Here is a 15,335-nt window from a genome sequence, read left to right as displayed (position 1 = left end):
CATATCACATGACTTCACTGAGATATGCAAGAGCTAGCAAATAACCCAGAAGATGATGAATTTTCACACAGAAATGCATATCAAAGGTTTCTTAACCATTTAAAATGCAGGTGACTTTTTTGGTATCTTCAAGAACAAGTGAATATTTACAAACACCAAGTCTAGACTTGTATTCCCACATCTAAGTTCCTAGCCAAACATAATTCAGCACCCTCTTTCCATCTCCATTAATTTCAAAGATGTTTATTGGTACCCCACACACTTTGCAAAATCTCTCCACTTCCATTTAACTAATGAGTTAAAAGATAGATAGCATTTAATCATAAAATCCCAACCCAAGTCTTCTGCTCTTATGGCTTTCTAGCACTCTTTTGTAGGCTCATGACCCTCAACCATTTACATGACTTCAGCTCACTTGTGGCAGAATTTAGTGGTTCTTTAAAGAGTTGGATTGCTGAATCATAGAATGGTTTGGGTTGAAAGGAACCTTACAGATCATCTGGTTCCAATCACCATGCCACAGGCAGAGACACCTTTCACTAGATCAGGTTGCTCAAAGCCCCATTCAACCTGGCCTTGAACACGTCCAGGGATGGGGCACCCACAACTTCTTTGGGTAACCTGTGCCAGGGCCTCACCACCCTCATAGGGAAGAAGTTTTCCTAATATTTAATTTAAATTAGATAATAATCTAAACACTTTTTTAGTTTAAAGCCATTCCCCCTTGTCCTATCACTACACGCCCTTGTAAAAACTCACTCTCTGGATTTCATGCAGGTCTCTTTAGGCAGTGGAAGCTGCTCCAAGGTCTCCCTGGAGCCTTCTCCAGGCTGAACAAGCCTAGCTCTCTCAGCCTGTCTTCATAGCAGAGGTACTCCAGCCCTTTGATCATAATCACAGCTCTTCTACAGACTAGAAGCCCACTTTAGTCATGGTAATGATATAAAACCCCAGCAGAGCCTTCACTTGGAGTGGAAAGAAATGAGATGTAAAATACTTTCTGTGGAAGAACAAGGGTCACACAAGAAAATACTCAGATGACTTTCAATGAGCTAGATCAGACATCTAGAAGTAAACCTCTCCTGTACAATCCCTCTTAAATCCCTTATCTCAAGCAATGAGCTGAAGTTATCTAAGCAAAACTTCTTGCACTTCAGATATTCATAACAGACAGATGTCTTCACTGAACACAGAGTTTTATTATGCTAACTTTAACCTCTTTTGCACATCTGCTGTTTCCTAACAAAAGATAAAACTTTTGTGAAGTGTACCATGGTGTTCAAGGCTGGGTTGGACAGAGCCTTGGGTGACATGGCTTAGTGTGAGGTGTCCCTGCTCATGGCACAGGGGTTGGAATTTGATGATCTTAAGGTTCTTTCCAGCCTTAACTATTCTGTGATTCTATGGAAGTTATGGCAATAGTATTTACATTCTCAAAAGAGCAGCTAATGACTTAATGCATAAGCCCTAGGAGTGGCTTGATATATATTGGTGACTGGAAAAGAGATAGCTTACATGCTATTTACTTATTATTTGATGGGAGGATACTGTTCTCAATAGTTGCCAAACCACTGCTCAGAATACAATCTATACTTCAAAAGGAAAAAACACTGCCAAGTGATTTGTATACTCCATGGGTTAACTTTCTTTGGAGTGAAATTATTAGAGACTGAACACATTTCCTTTTTTGTCAGTGCTTATTTTCCCTTTTTTTTTTTCTTTCCCAGTGCATATTTTCCCTTTTCTTTTTCTGTAGGCATAAGTCTATTAAAAGAGTACTGCTCCTAATCAAACAGATTGACATTCTATAAAGCTGTTCGAGAAGAGAGATATTTTGTAGGCTGCAGTTGAAAGTACTGCATTTATTTAAAAAACAAAACCTGAAAACAAGACCCCCAAAAAGGCACTCCAGTAAATAAGCTCAGTTCCACCCCCACCCTCTATACCCAAAAAACCAAAACCAAGCAAAACCCAAAAAATATCACAAGAGGAATATATTCAAAGTTTTCTTAAGAAAATAAACAAAAGAGAAGGAGAGGGGGAAAAACATTTTCATTGACAAAACTGATACTTTTTTAATTTTAATCTTCATTAAAACTGTTTTGGTCTGAGCTTTCTTCATTAATTCTCTTGTATTATAAAAGTAGTCAAAAATACATTTCTAAGAGTTCTATTTTATTTTGGAGATATATCTTAAACTGAAGGGTTCTGAATCTAGGTTTCTACTTAGAACATTGCCTAGCAAAATTATATGTTTTAGCTGGAGGAAAAACTTTAGAAGCTTATTTGAATTCATGCTACACAGATCCTCTACTGGTTTCAAAAGCATCAGAAAAAGTGAATCCATGAGCCAGATGCAAATTCTTCCTCTGTCTACAACGTGAACTTAAAATTTACTCTTTAAACTTTCCTTAGAGAGTCTTTCTTTAAGTTATGATATACATAGAGGAGTAATTTGGTCATCTATATGAAGACCAAACAAAGAGAAACAGTTTCTCAAGTTATTTCTATAAGGGGAAGGTGCTTGGAGGGGAGGAAGCCTCTTGGGCTCTTGCTTACTTTTTTTAATTATTCAAGCTGTATAGCAGGTGTAGTTAATTACTTAAAGTGCAAAGAACCTTTAAAAAATAAGTATCTATAACAAATCTATTAGTATAAATGCAAAGAGATTTTAATGATGTAGCATCTTAGAGGCTTCTTTTTGTCAAAAATATCAGAGATTTTATCTTTCCACCAATATGAAAAGAAATTCTCTTCCCTTAATTACTTGGGATAAACTATTTTTAGAATAATAGCATCTGTATGTATTGAAAACTGTCACACCGTTTCAGGACTCAGTCTTCACCATCTGGGAACTTGGCCAGAACTGCACTGTTTCTTTGGGGAGTTTGGTTTGGGTTTATTTGGTGAGTTGTAGGGGGTTTCATTGTTGTTGGGGGGTGCTGTTTGGGGCTTTTTATTATTTATTTTTAGTTCTTAAGAGAAGGATGAAAAAGTTTAGAAGCCTGGCAACAAGTCTGTTACAGAAGCTGATGGCAAGCCCTGAACCGCATGTTAAACTGCGTGTACAGCTGCAGTGATATACTTTGACTTCATGCATTTGTGTCCTCAGCAAACGCTGGAAGAACAGTTATCTCAACAGCAAACCTTTAAAGCCTGGTTGCAATAGAGAACCTAGACTGAGGCCCAGGTCTACAGGGTATTCAGAAAGGCAACCCTTGCATACAAAAGCAACAAATCATATTACAGTATTCGACAACTCTTTCATCTTCTAAGGGAACTCTGAAATGGTCATCTACTGTTCATCAAAATATGCTTTCAAAATATAAAGCAGTTCCAAAAAGAGGGTTTAACTTTTAATCCTTCCCCTGAAATGATTCTTCTCACAGAAGCAGTATGAATACCAGCAGTTCAGCATGGAAATTTCTCCCAGAAATAGAAGGAAGAGTGGAAAAAAACATGCTGCAAGGTCATTAACAACACCTATCAAGATACACAAAATTGTGTAATAATACAAAATACTGGTGCAGAAAAATCCAGGTAGACTACCCAAAAATTACACAAAAAGGCATAAATAAATTAAAACAAATAACAACTGCAGAGTCAATCTAATGAATCCTTGGAAGGTGGCAGTAGTGGGGAAACATACAGATTCTCCAAGTATTTAATAGTTACAGAGAAATTTACTTGTTTCCGGAAGCCTGATAAGTCAATTGAATCTATACAGCCTAGAGCATCAATACATGTTGTTATACATTATATTTTAACATTAAAATATTAATTTTAATCTTATATTTAATAAAGAGTATGGTTTTCAAAACAACAACCCTCAGAAAGTTCGTAAGACTTGTCTTATGCTTATGGATTGGAGTATATAGAACCATAGAACTGGCTAGGCTGGAAAAGACCTCTAAGATCACGAAGTCCAACCATTACCCCAGGACTGCCAAACTCACCGCTAAACTGCGTCATGAAGTAAAATGATATTAAGAAGGAGTTAGGCAGCACATAGTCACACAACTTGATCTTGAGGTCTGTTTCCATAATTTTTTACTTGGCACTAAATTGCTTTTAAATTTAAGAGTTACACAAAATAAATACTTCCATATTAAAAACAATGAGTGAGCACATCTAAATATCTAGAACCTTCTTTTTATAAATATACAACCAAAAATAATGAGGTTAACAAGGCAAAGTCCACTAACGCAAAATATTCATTATAACATCGCTGCAACATTTGCTAAGCTTATTTCAAGGAGTAGCCTAAAATTTAAGGGGTGACATAGAGCCCCTTTCATACAGCGAAAGAAAGAAATGCAAATACTAGCATTTGGGATGAAAAAAAAACAAAAATAAGAAAAAGGAGAAAAAAAAGGCAGCAGGCAAAAAAAGAAAAGGTATAAAAATAAGCAAATTCTGCATTAGGATTCAGTTCTTAAAATATCTCCATTGTTGTCTTGGTTTCTATTTGTTTTCCACAATCACCCAAATGGCACGCTTTCAAAACTGTTATATAAAGACTCATTACTTGTTAAAGATGCCCAGAATTCTAGTATGGGATTCCTTGGCACTGCTCAGAGCTGGGTTTTGCATAGGAACAGATGAGTGATTTTTCAACCAGCTGTCACATCCCAAATACTTCAGGGCTTCTGGGTGTTCAAGAGCTCACACCACCAATTACAGCACCTGCAGGCAGAGCTGGAGCAATGCACATGAACCATACACATGCTCCCTTTTCTCCAGCCATCAGACCAGAGCTTGAGCAGTGTACACCAGCCATACGCGTGCTCTCTTTTCTCTGGCCATCCAACCGCCGCTTCAGAGCAGTCCTACGCACTTGAGAACATAGTGATTTTTCTTTTACCTGCATCCACTGGCAGGCTGGTGGCAAAGCTGCTGATCACAACCACAAACAGAGATCTTAACAATAACACTTACAAGGTTTCCAGTTTTGAACCATTTTTTATATTATACTAACAAAATTTCCAAAACATCCTTGAACACTTTTATGCATGTCAATGCTGCATTAACAAGCATTTTTAAGGTTACAAAGGTTTCTATAATATCATCCTTACCTATGCAGTTTATCCTCCAGTATCTCCATATACTTTTCAGCATTTTCTTTTACACTGGTGACTGCAAAATAAAAGTTAAAGTTAGGTAATGGTATAACTGTACAGTTTTTAACCAACTCATTTCTTATCCACAGGTTTCATATATATATATATATCTGTTAGAAATTGTCATTCCATTAACCTTCAAATTGCAGTGTGGGTGTCTTCTCCCTTTTTTTCTTGACAGTCTATTGTATCTGTGTTGCATTAATATATCTTGTAAATCCCACACACCTAGGTCCTCCCCTTTACCATCAGGAGAAGCAAGGAAGCTTAACTAATTTGTCAGTCCACACACAGGAGTCCTTTCAAATGTTATGACTCTTGTATCAAACTCGTTTTGATAAAACCAAAACAGTATAGAATGGAAGGAGTTACCACTAAAGATTGTTTTAAGATTTGTGATGGGTTTTGTGGTTTGGCATTTTGTGTTTGCTTGTTTGTTTTTAAACTGGGTACCTAGATACTGCTTGCATGAGTCCCTACTGTTTCTCTCAGAAGAAACTCCAATAAACCACTCATCATTACACACAATAATAAAGACATTCCTCTGGATGACACTTGGTCCTCCATCATGGGTATGAGAGGGGGAAAAGGTAAACCCACTCCAGGAAACAGGAGGCTTTTAGAGAATAACCATTTTCACATTACGATAACTTTTTTTCCCCTCCCTAATAGCTGCTTGCCAACTCCTAGTCTAGATTATAAATCAGTTGGTCACTTTTAAACTCTTAACTCGTTGTACATCAGTTAAATATATATTTTACATAAAAATGCATTCTACAGAGTATCACTGTTTTGACAGGCAAAGCTTGCTACATGGGTGAGGTACCCTGGCAATGTAACCATCCGTCTCCCCCTATCTTCCCTACAATACAATAATGCCTCCAAGCACAGTTTATACATATCAGGTACTTCATATTTCTCACTTCCCTCTCATCCCTCTTTTTTTTTTCCATCACAAAATATAACGTCACACACTAAAGCCTAATCTGAAAACTCAGCATTAACCAAATCAGCTGTGCTAAAATTCTGTTCACACACATATACACATGGACGATTTCACTAAATGAAACCACATGGGTATTACCATTAGCAGTGAGCATCAGGGTCAACCGAATGTCAACTGTCTGCAGACAGTGGTATTTACCTGGTCACACAGCAGTTACACATCACTTAAGCAGTCTGCATCCTAATAGCATATATAGGACACATTTTGCAAAGGTAATTTACTTGGGGGGGAGGGAGGCTATTTAATTTGCAAGAGACTTTATCAGAATAGCAACATCCCCAAAACCCTACAAACAATGACAAAAGCAACCAACCAAAATAAAACACCACAACCCTAGTACTCTGGAAAGCACCACGGTTTTGTAACATCCTTAAATCCAGGTTCACTGTCACAATAGGTTCTGCAACATATATGAACCAGCAGGATTCTGGAAGATTGTATTTTACATAGACAACTGCATTCATTTGTATATTCACAGACTCATCTCACGATGAGAAGAGTGCTGATGAATGTTATGCAAAAGGTTATATAAGGATAATGGCACTGGAGACTGAAAGTTTCCTCGGCTTGTAGCAGTTCTCTAATGACTACAGGACTTAGCAGAAGTTCTCTGTTTCTTCACCATGCTTTTATTCCTACTCTTCGTGCAGAACTGTGGAGAGCCTGCAAGACTGCAAGCTTTCCTTTAATGACACATTACAGCTTTATATAAAATACCACCACTTTTTCCAAACTCCCTATCTGTCAGTCCCCAATGTGCTGACCCGAGGGCCAGTGCATGCTTTGATAACAGATAGCTTAAAGGTGTATGGCTGCTGTACTTCCCCTTCACTTGCTATTGTCATAATATCCTTCAATATGAGGTGTTTCAACTCAGGGGCTTATTCTTTTAGATAATAAAGTCAGCAGATATTATTAATTTTTGAAGAGGGATGAGAAGAGGTGGAGAATCTGTTTCACACTCACTTTGTTTCTAACAGATATAGTGACTTCTTATGTTACATGAAAGATAAACCTTGCTTTCAATTTCTCCTGCTGTGCTTGTCACTTTTTAATTGGGTATGATCTGATAGAGTAATTCACACTTTCACAGTTCAGTCGTGCCCCTACATGCAATTTTACAATGCCCTTGAAGCACACAGCTTAATACATCAGCATTATTCAATGACAAAAAGTAATGGACAAGAATACACCACTAGTCAAAAGTAGGTCAGTAAAAAGCTAACACTCATTTGGAAATCACCTCACATCACTAAACCCTACTCTCTCCTGTCAAATGTTTTAACTACATTAAAAGAAATGCAAACTTTGCTGCTGAAAAAGAAAGCTCCCCAGATTAGCTCTGTCTCCTTGCCTTCTTCTGCATGTAATTGGATGAGCTGTGACCTGGAGATTTTGTTGAAGGAAAACACTGCTTAAAAATCTACAGAGGTTATTTCCCCCACAACAAATTGCAAGTAGCACTGCACCAAATAAAGAAATACTTTCAGCCTTTTAGATCATCCATTTGAAACAGAAAACAAGTAACAAATTAGCAGATTTTTTGTTCTAAATAAATGAATATATTCACCATCCCTTCAAAGAAAAAAAAATGCAAGCAGAAAGCTGTGCATGCCTTCAATCTAGCTAAGAAAGTACCAGATGACAGAGGAAAAAAGAGGCAATAATATTTTATGAGATTCTTTTCTGCATAAACATGCCAAATGGTTTATTTCTACATTTAAGTGAAGGGGATTGCTTTTTTCATCAGTTCTCTGGGGATTTACATGCTTAGCTCTTATTGGCCTTAAGAGGGGGTATTAAAATAAGTATAAATACAGAAAATCAGACACCAGGGCATTTACTAAGATTAAAAAGACTTTTTTTGAAGCCTTAATTGAAAAAAAAAAAAAAAAGTGATTCATCACTTCTTTCTCTTATTTTAGCATATATTTTTCTTCCTCCTTACAGCAGCAGGAAGAGTCCAGTCTTGGAACCACTCCTTGCCAGATGGAGCTGAGGGGCAGTGGTGAGGTCCTGGGATGTCCTTTCAGTTGTTACAGAGCATAAATCTGCCATTGTAGAAGCTGTGTAAACATCTTCCAACAATTAACCTACATAGTGTTCTTCTAAAATAACATCATGTGATATTTCTCATCTAAAACCAGCCCCACTGGGGTAATGATACTTCTATTATTATTATTATTTGAGCCTGCACATGGAAGTATATAATCATTTTTGTTCTCTAATCTTGGTCCTCACAAATTGAGCTTACAAAGACCTATGGACCATGATATATGCATTGGATTCTATGATCAATGTTTTCAAAAACTTTGTAAAACTGTGTATCTGACTGGAGATACCTTGAACCCAGTGTCCATATGGAAGCTCCAGATGCCAGCTGTTTTTCAGGCATAATTTTGATGTCTCTAAGTTGTCCAATAATCATACGAGTAGATGTTCAGCAACATCACTGTTAATTTGCAGTGCCTCATTCAGTACATACCGCATTTCTTAGGTACGCTAAAACTTTGTTAAACTGCTTCCTTGCCGCAAGATTTTTTTGACAGTGTTCATTTAGTAGCTCTATTATTTGTATACTGGTGCTTACTAGGTTCAATTTTAGCTTCTAATTTCAGTTTCAGTTTCAGTTTCACTTATGTCCAGAGCTATCTGAATCTGAGTTTTACAGATAGTGATCTCTGAGTAATGTTAGTGAACTAAATCACCAAGTTTCCCAGAGTTTCATTTTTCTCTGACACGACCGCAAGTGTTGGTTTATCCATGTCTCACATTTCTAAGGTGTTTTAAGACACTTCTTGAGAGAGCTGTGTTCTCTGTCAATGACAGCTTCATCTGTAGACTTTTTTTTTTCTTCTCCCCACTTTCAGTTAAGAGGTTAGACCATTCAGGGCTTTTGTACTTTGTCTAAAATAAGGATTTCAGTCTTAGTCTACCTGCCTATCAGAGCTGAAAGCTGAAAGCTTCAGTTTGGTTGGGGTTTTTTACTTAAACAGGAACAGTTGGTATCTTTATCTTTTAATCAGGGATCCTTTTCTTTTCTTTGGTACGTGCATACTTGCACTTTACAAAGTGATGACTTATACAGCCCTTGCCTGAGCTCTTTTCATCAGTCTGCTTGCTATTACACTCCAATTAAAGGACAAACATGCATAAAATAGAAGCGAGTATTAAAAGTGTACTAAGTAAATACAAAGCTCTCATACGCTAACTTATAAATGCATGAGTAGGTATTACAAAGACCTGTGTGCTGTGAGAAAAATGCAACATAGTTATTCAGCTGGAATGATTTTGAGAATGATTTTTGGGAATTCATAATGTCTCTGTGAATTCTGCTAAGAAGAAAATGGACAGTTGATGGCTACGGATTCTAAACAAAGGTTTGGTTAGAACCTGAGCTAAAATGTGATTGAGAAGTGATATCAATGGAACAATTAACAGTTAAAATAGGAATGTAAAAGCTTGGCACTTCAGAAGAATAACGGGCCTCAAAAAACAGGTAGCGAATATCACAGCAGTTTTTAAGTGCTAGCCCCTAAGTCTGTAGATTGCTACCAGACAAACAACCCACACATTGAGTTCCATAGATGCAAATCCAAAGTTAGCTTCTTGCTTTTGATTCTAAAAGGCCTTTTTTTTTTTTTTTGGTTGGTTGTTTTTTTCTGGGGTAAAAGGGGTGCAGAGTTGGGGTGAGCCATTCTATGGTTCTGTGAACAGTGACACACTTTCACACAAAATCAAAGGTTGGAGCAGCCATAATGGCTGCTAGCAGATCCAGACCCAGCACAAAAACCACTGCCTGACATTACCTGCCCTCAGAACAAATCTGAAGCCTATACAATTAGCCTCTCCAATCCACAAGCATTACATTCCTTCTCAAATACTTTATTAGCCAGGTAAAGCAAAACTCCCATTGGCCTTGGTGAGGTTTTTGTACAATTTAATGATCTGAGATTTTGCTCTTAATGATAATGTAAAAATAGAAGTAACTGATGGATATGCATTGGTCCACCTGTGATAAACTCTTGAATGCAGAATTAGGAGTCAACAAGGTTGACAGGTTGCTTGTCCTGTCACTATACAATTTTTAAATGCAGAAAATATTATTAACACTAAGAAAAAAGCAAAACCAGAACATGATTAGTTGAAAATATCTGATGTTTCCTGTCATGGAAGATATGCTGCGTTAATGTGTGAAGTTGGGATCTGAAAAACTGCTGAATGGCTTCAATATATTTAAAAGTTAACTTGAAAAGACAGTCAAACTTCAGCAATGACATCTCAGATACTCAACTAGATGTCAAACTGATTTACCAAACCCCAATAACAAGAGTTTAGATTACAGGATGGTAAGGCATTTTGCATCTTGCAGACAGAAAGAAGAAAAACTCAAAGAATGAGCTCTGCATAAAGAACAACAGCCTCTCTCCAGTGTATTATTTCCAGGGAACTTGATTAAGAAGAACAAAAAAAGGCCAGGATTCAAGAAAAGGAAATAGATGCCTTGATAAAGACATGCAAATGCTCAAAAAAATTTGTTAACATTCTGGGTTAAGTCAAGCCACCATATTCTACGCAGGATTATTGACTGCCTTCTAGTAGTGAAGTAAATACTGAGATATGTAGTTACTGCCCATGTCTTCCAGCAGTTATGGATTGTTAGAAGGAATGTGATAATCTCCTAAATATCATTGCAAAAGAGCACAAAAATTGCCTCAGGAAATTACTGCCACCAGAAAGGAAGGGGCCAAAACTTAGGAGTCATCTAAACAGATTGACTATTCTGTGGATAGGAACACTACGTAAAAGGGAAGTGGAAAGACTAAAATCAGTACTGAACATCTATTAAAAGAAAGCCACACAGTTAAAGACAACCCAAACTTACCTGATGGAGGTGAAGATACTATCTGCCTAATTGGGAGATGATATCATAACACAACCACAAGCTTTCTTCCTCTTTCTAAAAACAGCTGGCCTGGAGGATACTGTCCTGTCACACAAATGTAAAGCAGTGCTTTGCAGTGACATGCCACCAGTGGGTAGCTCTAACACAACAGTTCTGCAGGGACTGAGTTGTATGAATGCAGCAGGGCTGTACTATGTGGGGCTGCTAAACAGCCTGAATCCCTCTGGATGAAAGAGAGTCTGCAGTAACTGATAGGTGATTTGGTATGTTGACCTTGCCATAATCCCATTCCAAGAGGACAGAGGGCTTTCACAGATCTATTGTCAAATGCCACTCCACTGCTTTCAGAGAGAGAGAGGCAGTATGTTGCATCTTGACCATATGAATATTTCTGCCATTAGATTCAGTTGACTCTCCAGCACTTGCTGTCAACTGCTCTGATACCACAGGGCAAACTCTTCTGGTATACAGAAACCATTAAAGGTTCTAGCTCGAGCATCACTGTCCTCAAACACTTTGCTCACTCTTATATTTAAAATCTCACAGTATACTGCCACTTCATACCCTCCATCTTTACTGAAGTAATAAAAATATAGGAAATAAAAATATATGAAGAGTAATAAAGAAATACACAATTGGCAAAGCACAGGATAGCATAACATTTTCTCTCTTACAATGCACTGAAACAGGAAAAGCAGAAAAGTACAGAGTGAACAATTCATCTTCCTCAGGAAGTTCCCTTTGGGGTTGTCAACACAGAAGGTCTACTGTTAACATTCTGTCAAGCACATGGGTACATCCTGAACAGTAGGAAGCATACAGTCTAACCTCTAGACATGCTGGGAATGGGTGTTCAATGCTATACCCAAGACAATCAGCTTCCTCTCTCTCCAGGACACCCCAGAAACACCAAGAACCGGCTCATTTGGAGAGATGGCAGTGATTTACACATAGCAGAACATGCACAAAGCACATAGTGAAGAGCATGCTCCATCTGCATCCTTGCCTACAAGGCTCTTTACATATTTACTTAATGTTTAGGCCTTGCTGCGAAAGTGGATTTGAGCCTGCAGTGAGTCAAGTGATACCTTGGCTTTGTAAAAAAACTATAGCTAAACATATATAGTATATAGAAATACTGATTTTAAAGAGAAGCCACATCCTGCCCTCAAGGTAGATGTCAGGGCAGATACAAGCTACAGAAAATCTCAGCATGAACAGAAGTTTGACAAAGAAATAAAACCCTAGAAAGCTAGATCTTATAAAGAGAAATGACAGGAGGTGCCAGCAGCTCTGCCTGTAACAACACAATTCTGTCTCTCTGAGCATGGCATAAAAGGTTTGCAGAGCAGATGAGTGGGGAGGGGGAACCACCCTGAATTAAAAGGCACATTTGAGAAACAGACATTCCAGGAATTTACCTCCTGAAGCTTCTTCATTGTATATGCTACTTTTCATCCAAAGAGACAGGTAACCCTTCAAGTTCTGTGATGACTAAATTGCCTAAATTGAAAAGAATTACCATACTTTCACAGGGTTTCTAAGGCTGCTTTCACATTTCTGCAAAACCTGGCGAGCCTGACACACAGTGGTTCCTCCTGTGCTACATATGGGAGACAGGAGGGAAAGGAGGCAAATTACTTTCTAAATACTTTCAGTAAATAATCTACCTTAAAACCAAAATCAGCTGAAATGTTACGAATTGTTTTATTATGCAGCATTAAAGCAAGCACACTGCTTCTAAATTAAAGGGGTGGTAGGTGAAATGTTGGCCCAGCAGAGACCAGAGCACTGAAGTTACATGACAATAGACCTGCCTTGATACTTATGGAGACTATATAAAGCTTAGCAAGGGTTATCAAGTAATTAGTGCAAGACCACCCACCTGTATAGTCATGGGTCTGGGAGCAGCCTCTAGGAGTTCTACCTTAAATGTCTCTCTTGCACATACCACCTCTGAGGTACCACAGGCCAGGTGCAGAGACTCCTATCACAGGTTTTGTTACATTTCCATAAATGATTCAAAAGCTGCACATGTTTGGGGTGCACCAAATTAAGCTTTAAATTGGTTGCAGAACTAGAGAAAACCATTCCTACTACTTCACATGCCTGGTACCAGGTGGCAACATTCTCCATTTTACTGCAAGGAAATCTGAACTCAAACCCAAACTACACGTCTGCTTTAAACTGCTGACATAAATAAGCCAACTTCCCCTGAAAGGTCTTCTTCATGATAGACAAGTTTTACTTTATTTAGAAAGATGCAGAACCATGCACAATTCTTAGCTCCAGAGTGACTGCACAGCACCACTTTCTGGAAGGATGCTGGGGATCCACACTGAAAAATCCTCAGGGGCAGAGCCTCCTAAATTCTGCTACAGGCAAGGCAAGAGCTGAGTTTTACTCTCCCATCCCATTCCATGGATAAGATCCTCCTGTTTTGCTAGCTTCTCTGCAGTCACCCAAGTTACTGTTTCCATAGAACATTACACAACAGTTTATCAACACACTTTAGCACCGAAATTAACATATCCTCTCCAAAAAAACATTAGGAAATTTTCCTTTCCCTTTCCATTCCTATTTCCCTTCCATTCTTCACTGAAGAACTAGGGAGAAATTAAGCAGAAGGCTGAGGGAGAGAGAAAAATCTGCTTACAGTTTCTTCACATTTTCTCTTACCTGGCTTTCCTCTCTGTCTGTTTGCTACTTATTACTTCAATCCTCTGCCGACCATCTGTTCAGACCCCCCCAGAAAAAAACTATTTTATTTTTACTCATTTATCCTTGCAAAGCAAAGCCTAAACATAAAGGAAAGCCATGTGTCCACCTTGCCCCCTGTGGATTGTCAGCAGTCACAAGAGATCATCTGGAAGCCATTACACAAGCTAAAAAGGCAACAAGACTCAACATGTGCATAGACACCAAAAGAGTTCAAAACTTTTACTCAAATTGCCACAAGATTTTCCTGAAAGTAAGACTTATTTCAACACTGCTAGATTAAAAAAAAAAAAAAAAAAAAAACAAACCAAAAACCAAAAAATCCAAGACAAACAGAACAATCAGGCTTTATGCAGGAGCTAAGCTCCATGACAATAACTGACAACACCTAATGCCTACATTATGAAAAGGAGTAACAGTTCAAACTTCTTTTGGCTGAGGAAACAAACTGTGCAACAAGAGAAGTCCTGATTCAGCTTTTAATGGGATACCTTGTGGCTAATAGGGATGACCCACTGACCATCAGGCATAGTCACAACTGGTCAGCAACACCAAGGCTTCTAAAACATACAGTGGCTGTTTTAGGTTCTCCCACAGTCATTGTTATGATGAATCATAGAATAGTTAGGGTTGGAAAGGACCTTAAGATCATCTAGTTCCAACCACCCTGCCATGGGCAGGGACACCTCACACTAAACCATATCACCCAAGGCTTCTTCCAACCTGGCCTTGAACACTGCCAGGGATGGAGCATTCACTACCTCCCTGGGCAACCCATTCCAGTACCTCACCACCCTAACAGTAAAGAATTTATTCCTTATATCCAGTCTAAACCTCTGCTGTTTAAGTTTCAACCCGTTACCCCTTGTCCTATCACTACAGTCCCTAATGAACAGTCTCTCTCCAGCATCCCTATAGGCCCCCTTCAGATACTGGAAGGCTGCTATGAGGTCTCCACGCAGCCTTCTCTTCTCCAGGCTGAACAGCCCCAACTTTCTCAGCCTGTCTTCATACGGGAGGTGCTCCAGTCCCCTGATCATCCTTGTGGCCCTCCTCTGGACTTGTTCCAACAGTTCCATGTCCTTTTTATGTTGAGGACACCAGAACTGCACACAATACTCCAAGTGAGATCTCACAAGAGCAGAGTAGAGGGGCAGGATCACCTCCTTTGACCTGCTGGTCACGCTCCTTTTGATGCAACCCAGGATACGGTTGGCTTTCTGGGCTGTGAGTGAACACTGAAGCTGGCTTATGTTCATTTTCTCATTGACCAACATCCCCAAGTCCTTCTCCACAGGACTACCATGAGTTTCCTTTTTGCCCAACCTGTAGCTGTGCCTGGGATTGCTCCCACCCAGGTGTAGGACCTTGCACTTGGCATGGTTAAACTTCATGAGGGGGAAGTTTCAAGTAGACTTTATTACACCTTATGTTTGAGTCCTTTACAACCAAAAATTGATATTAAATGAGTAACCCACTTTGGCTTTTTAATTTAAGGTCACAAAGGAAAGACTGCCAAAGATTCCTTTGAATCACTCACGCTCCTCCAGAAATTTTTCTCCAAAAGGACTCTGCAAAATTTCAT

The 15,335-nt window shown here is 38.7% G+C and overlaps 1 protein-coding gene across 1 annotated transcript in view; it reads right to left on the bottom strand.

Moving 5' to 3' along the window:
• DISC1 (DISC1 scaffold protein) overlaps positions 1–15,335 on the bottom strand; it is a 181,917-nt gene that overhangs the window by 45,956 nt on the left and 120,626 nt on the right. Inside the window, exon 9 of the mRNA XM_034061203.1 lies at positions 5,076–5,136. Within this exon, the coding sequence (XP_033917094.1) occupies positions 5,076–5,136 (61 nt within the window). The remainder of the gene's footprint in view (positions 1–5,075; positions 5,137–15,335) is intronic.

The sequence above is a fragment of the Melopsittacus undulatus genome, chromosome 3, assembly GCF_012275295.1.
Source record: "Melopsittacus undulatus isolate bMelUnd1 chromosome 3, bMelUnd1.mat.Z, whole genome shotgun sequence".
Classification (NCBI taxonomy): domain Eukaryota; kingdom Metazoa; phylum Chordata; class Aves; order Psittaciformes; family Psittaculidae; genus Melopsittacus; species Melopsittacus undulatus.
Note: the sequence above shows the minus strand (reverse complement) of the source record. Positions and strands in the feature narration are given on the sequence as shown.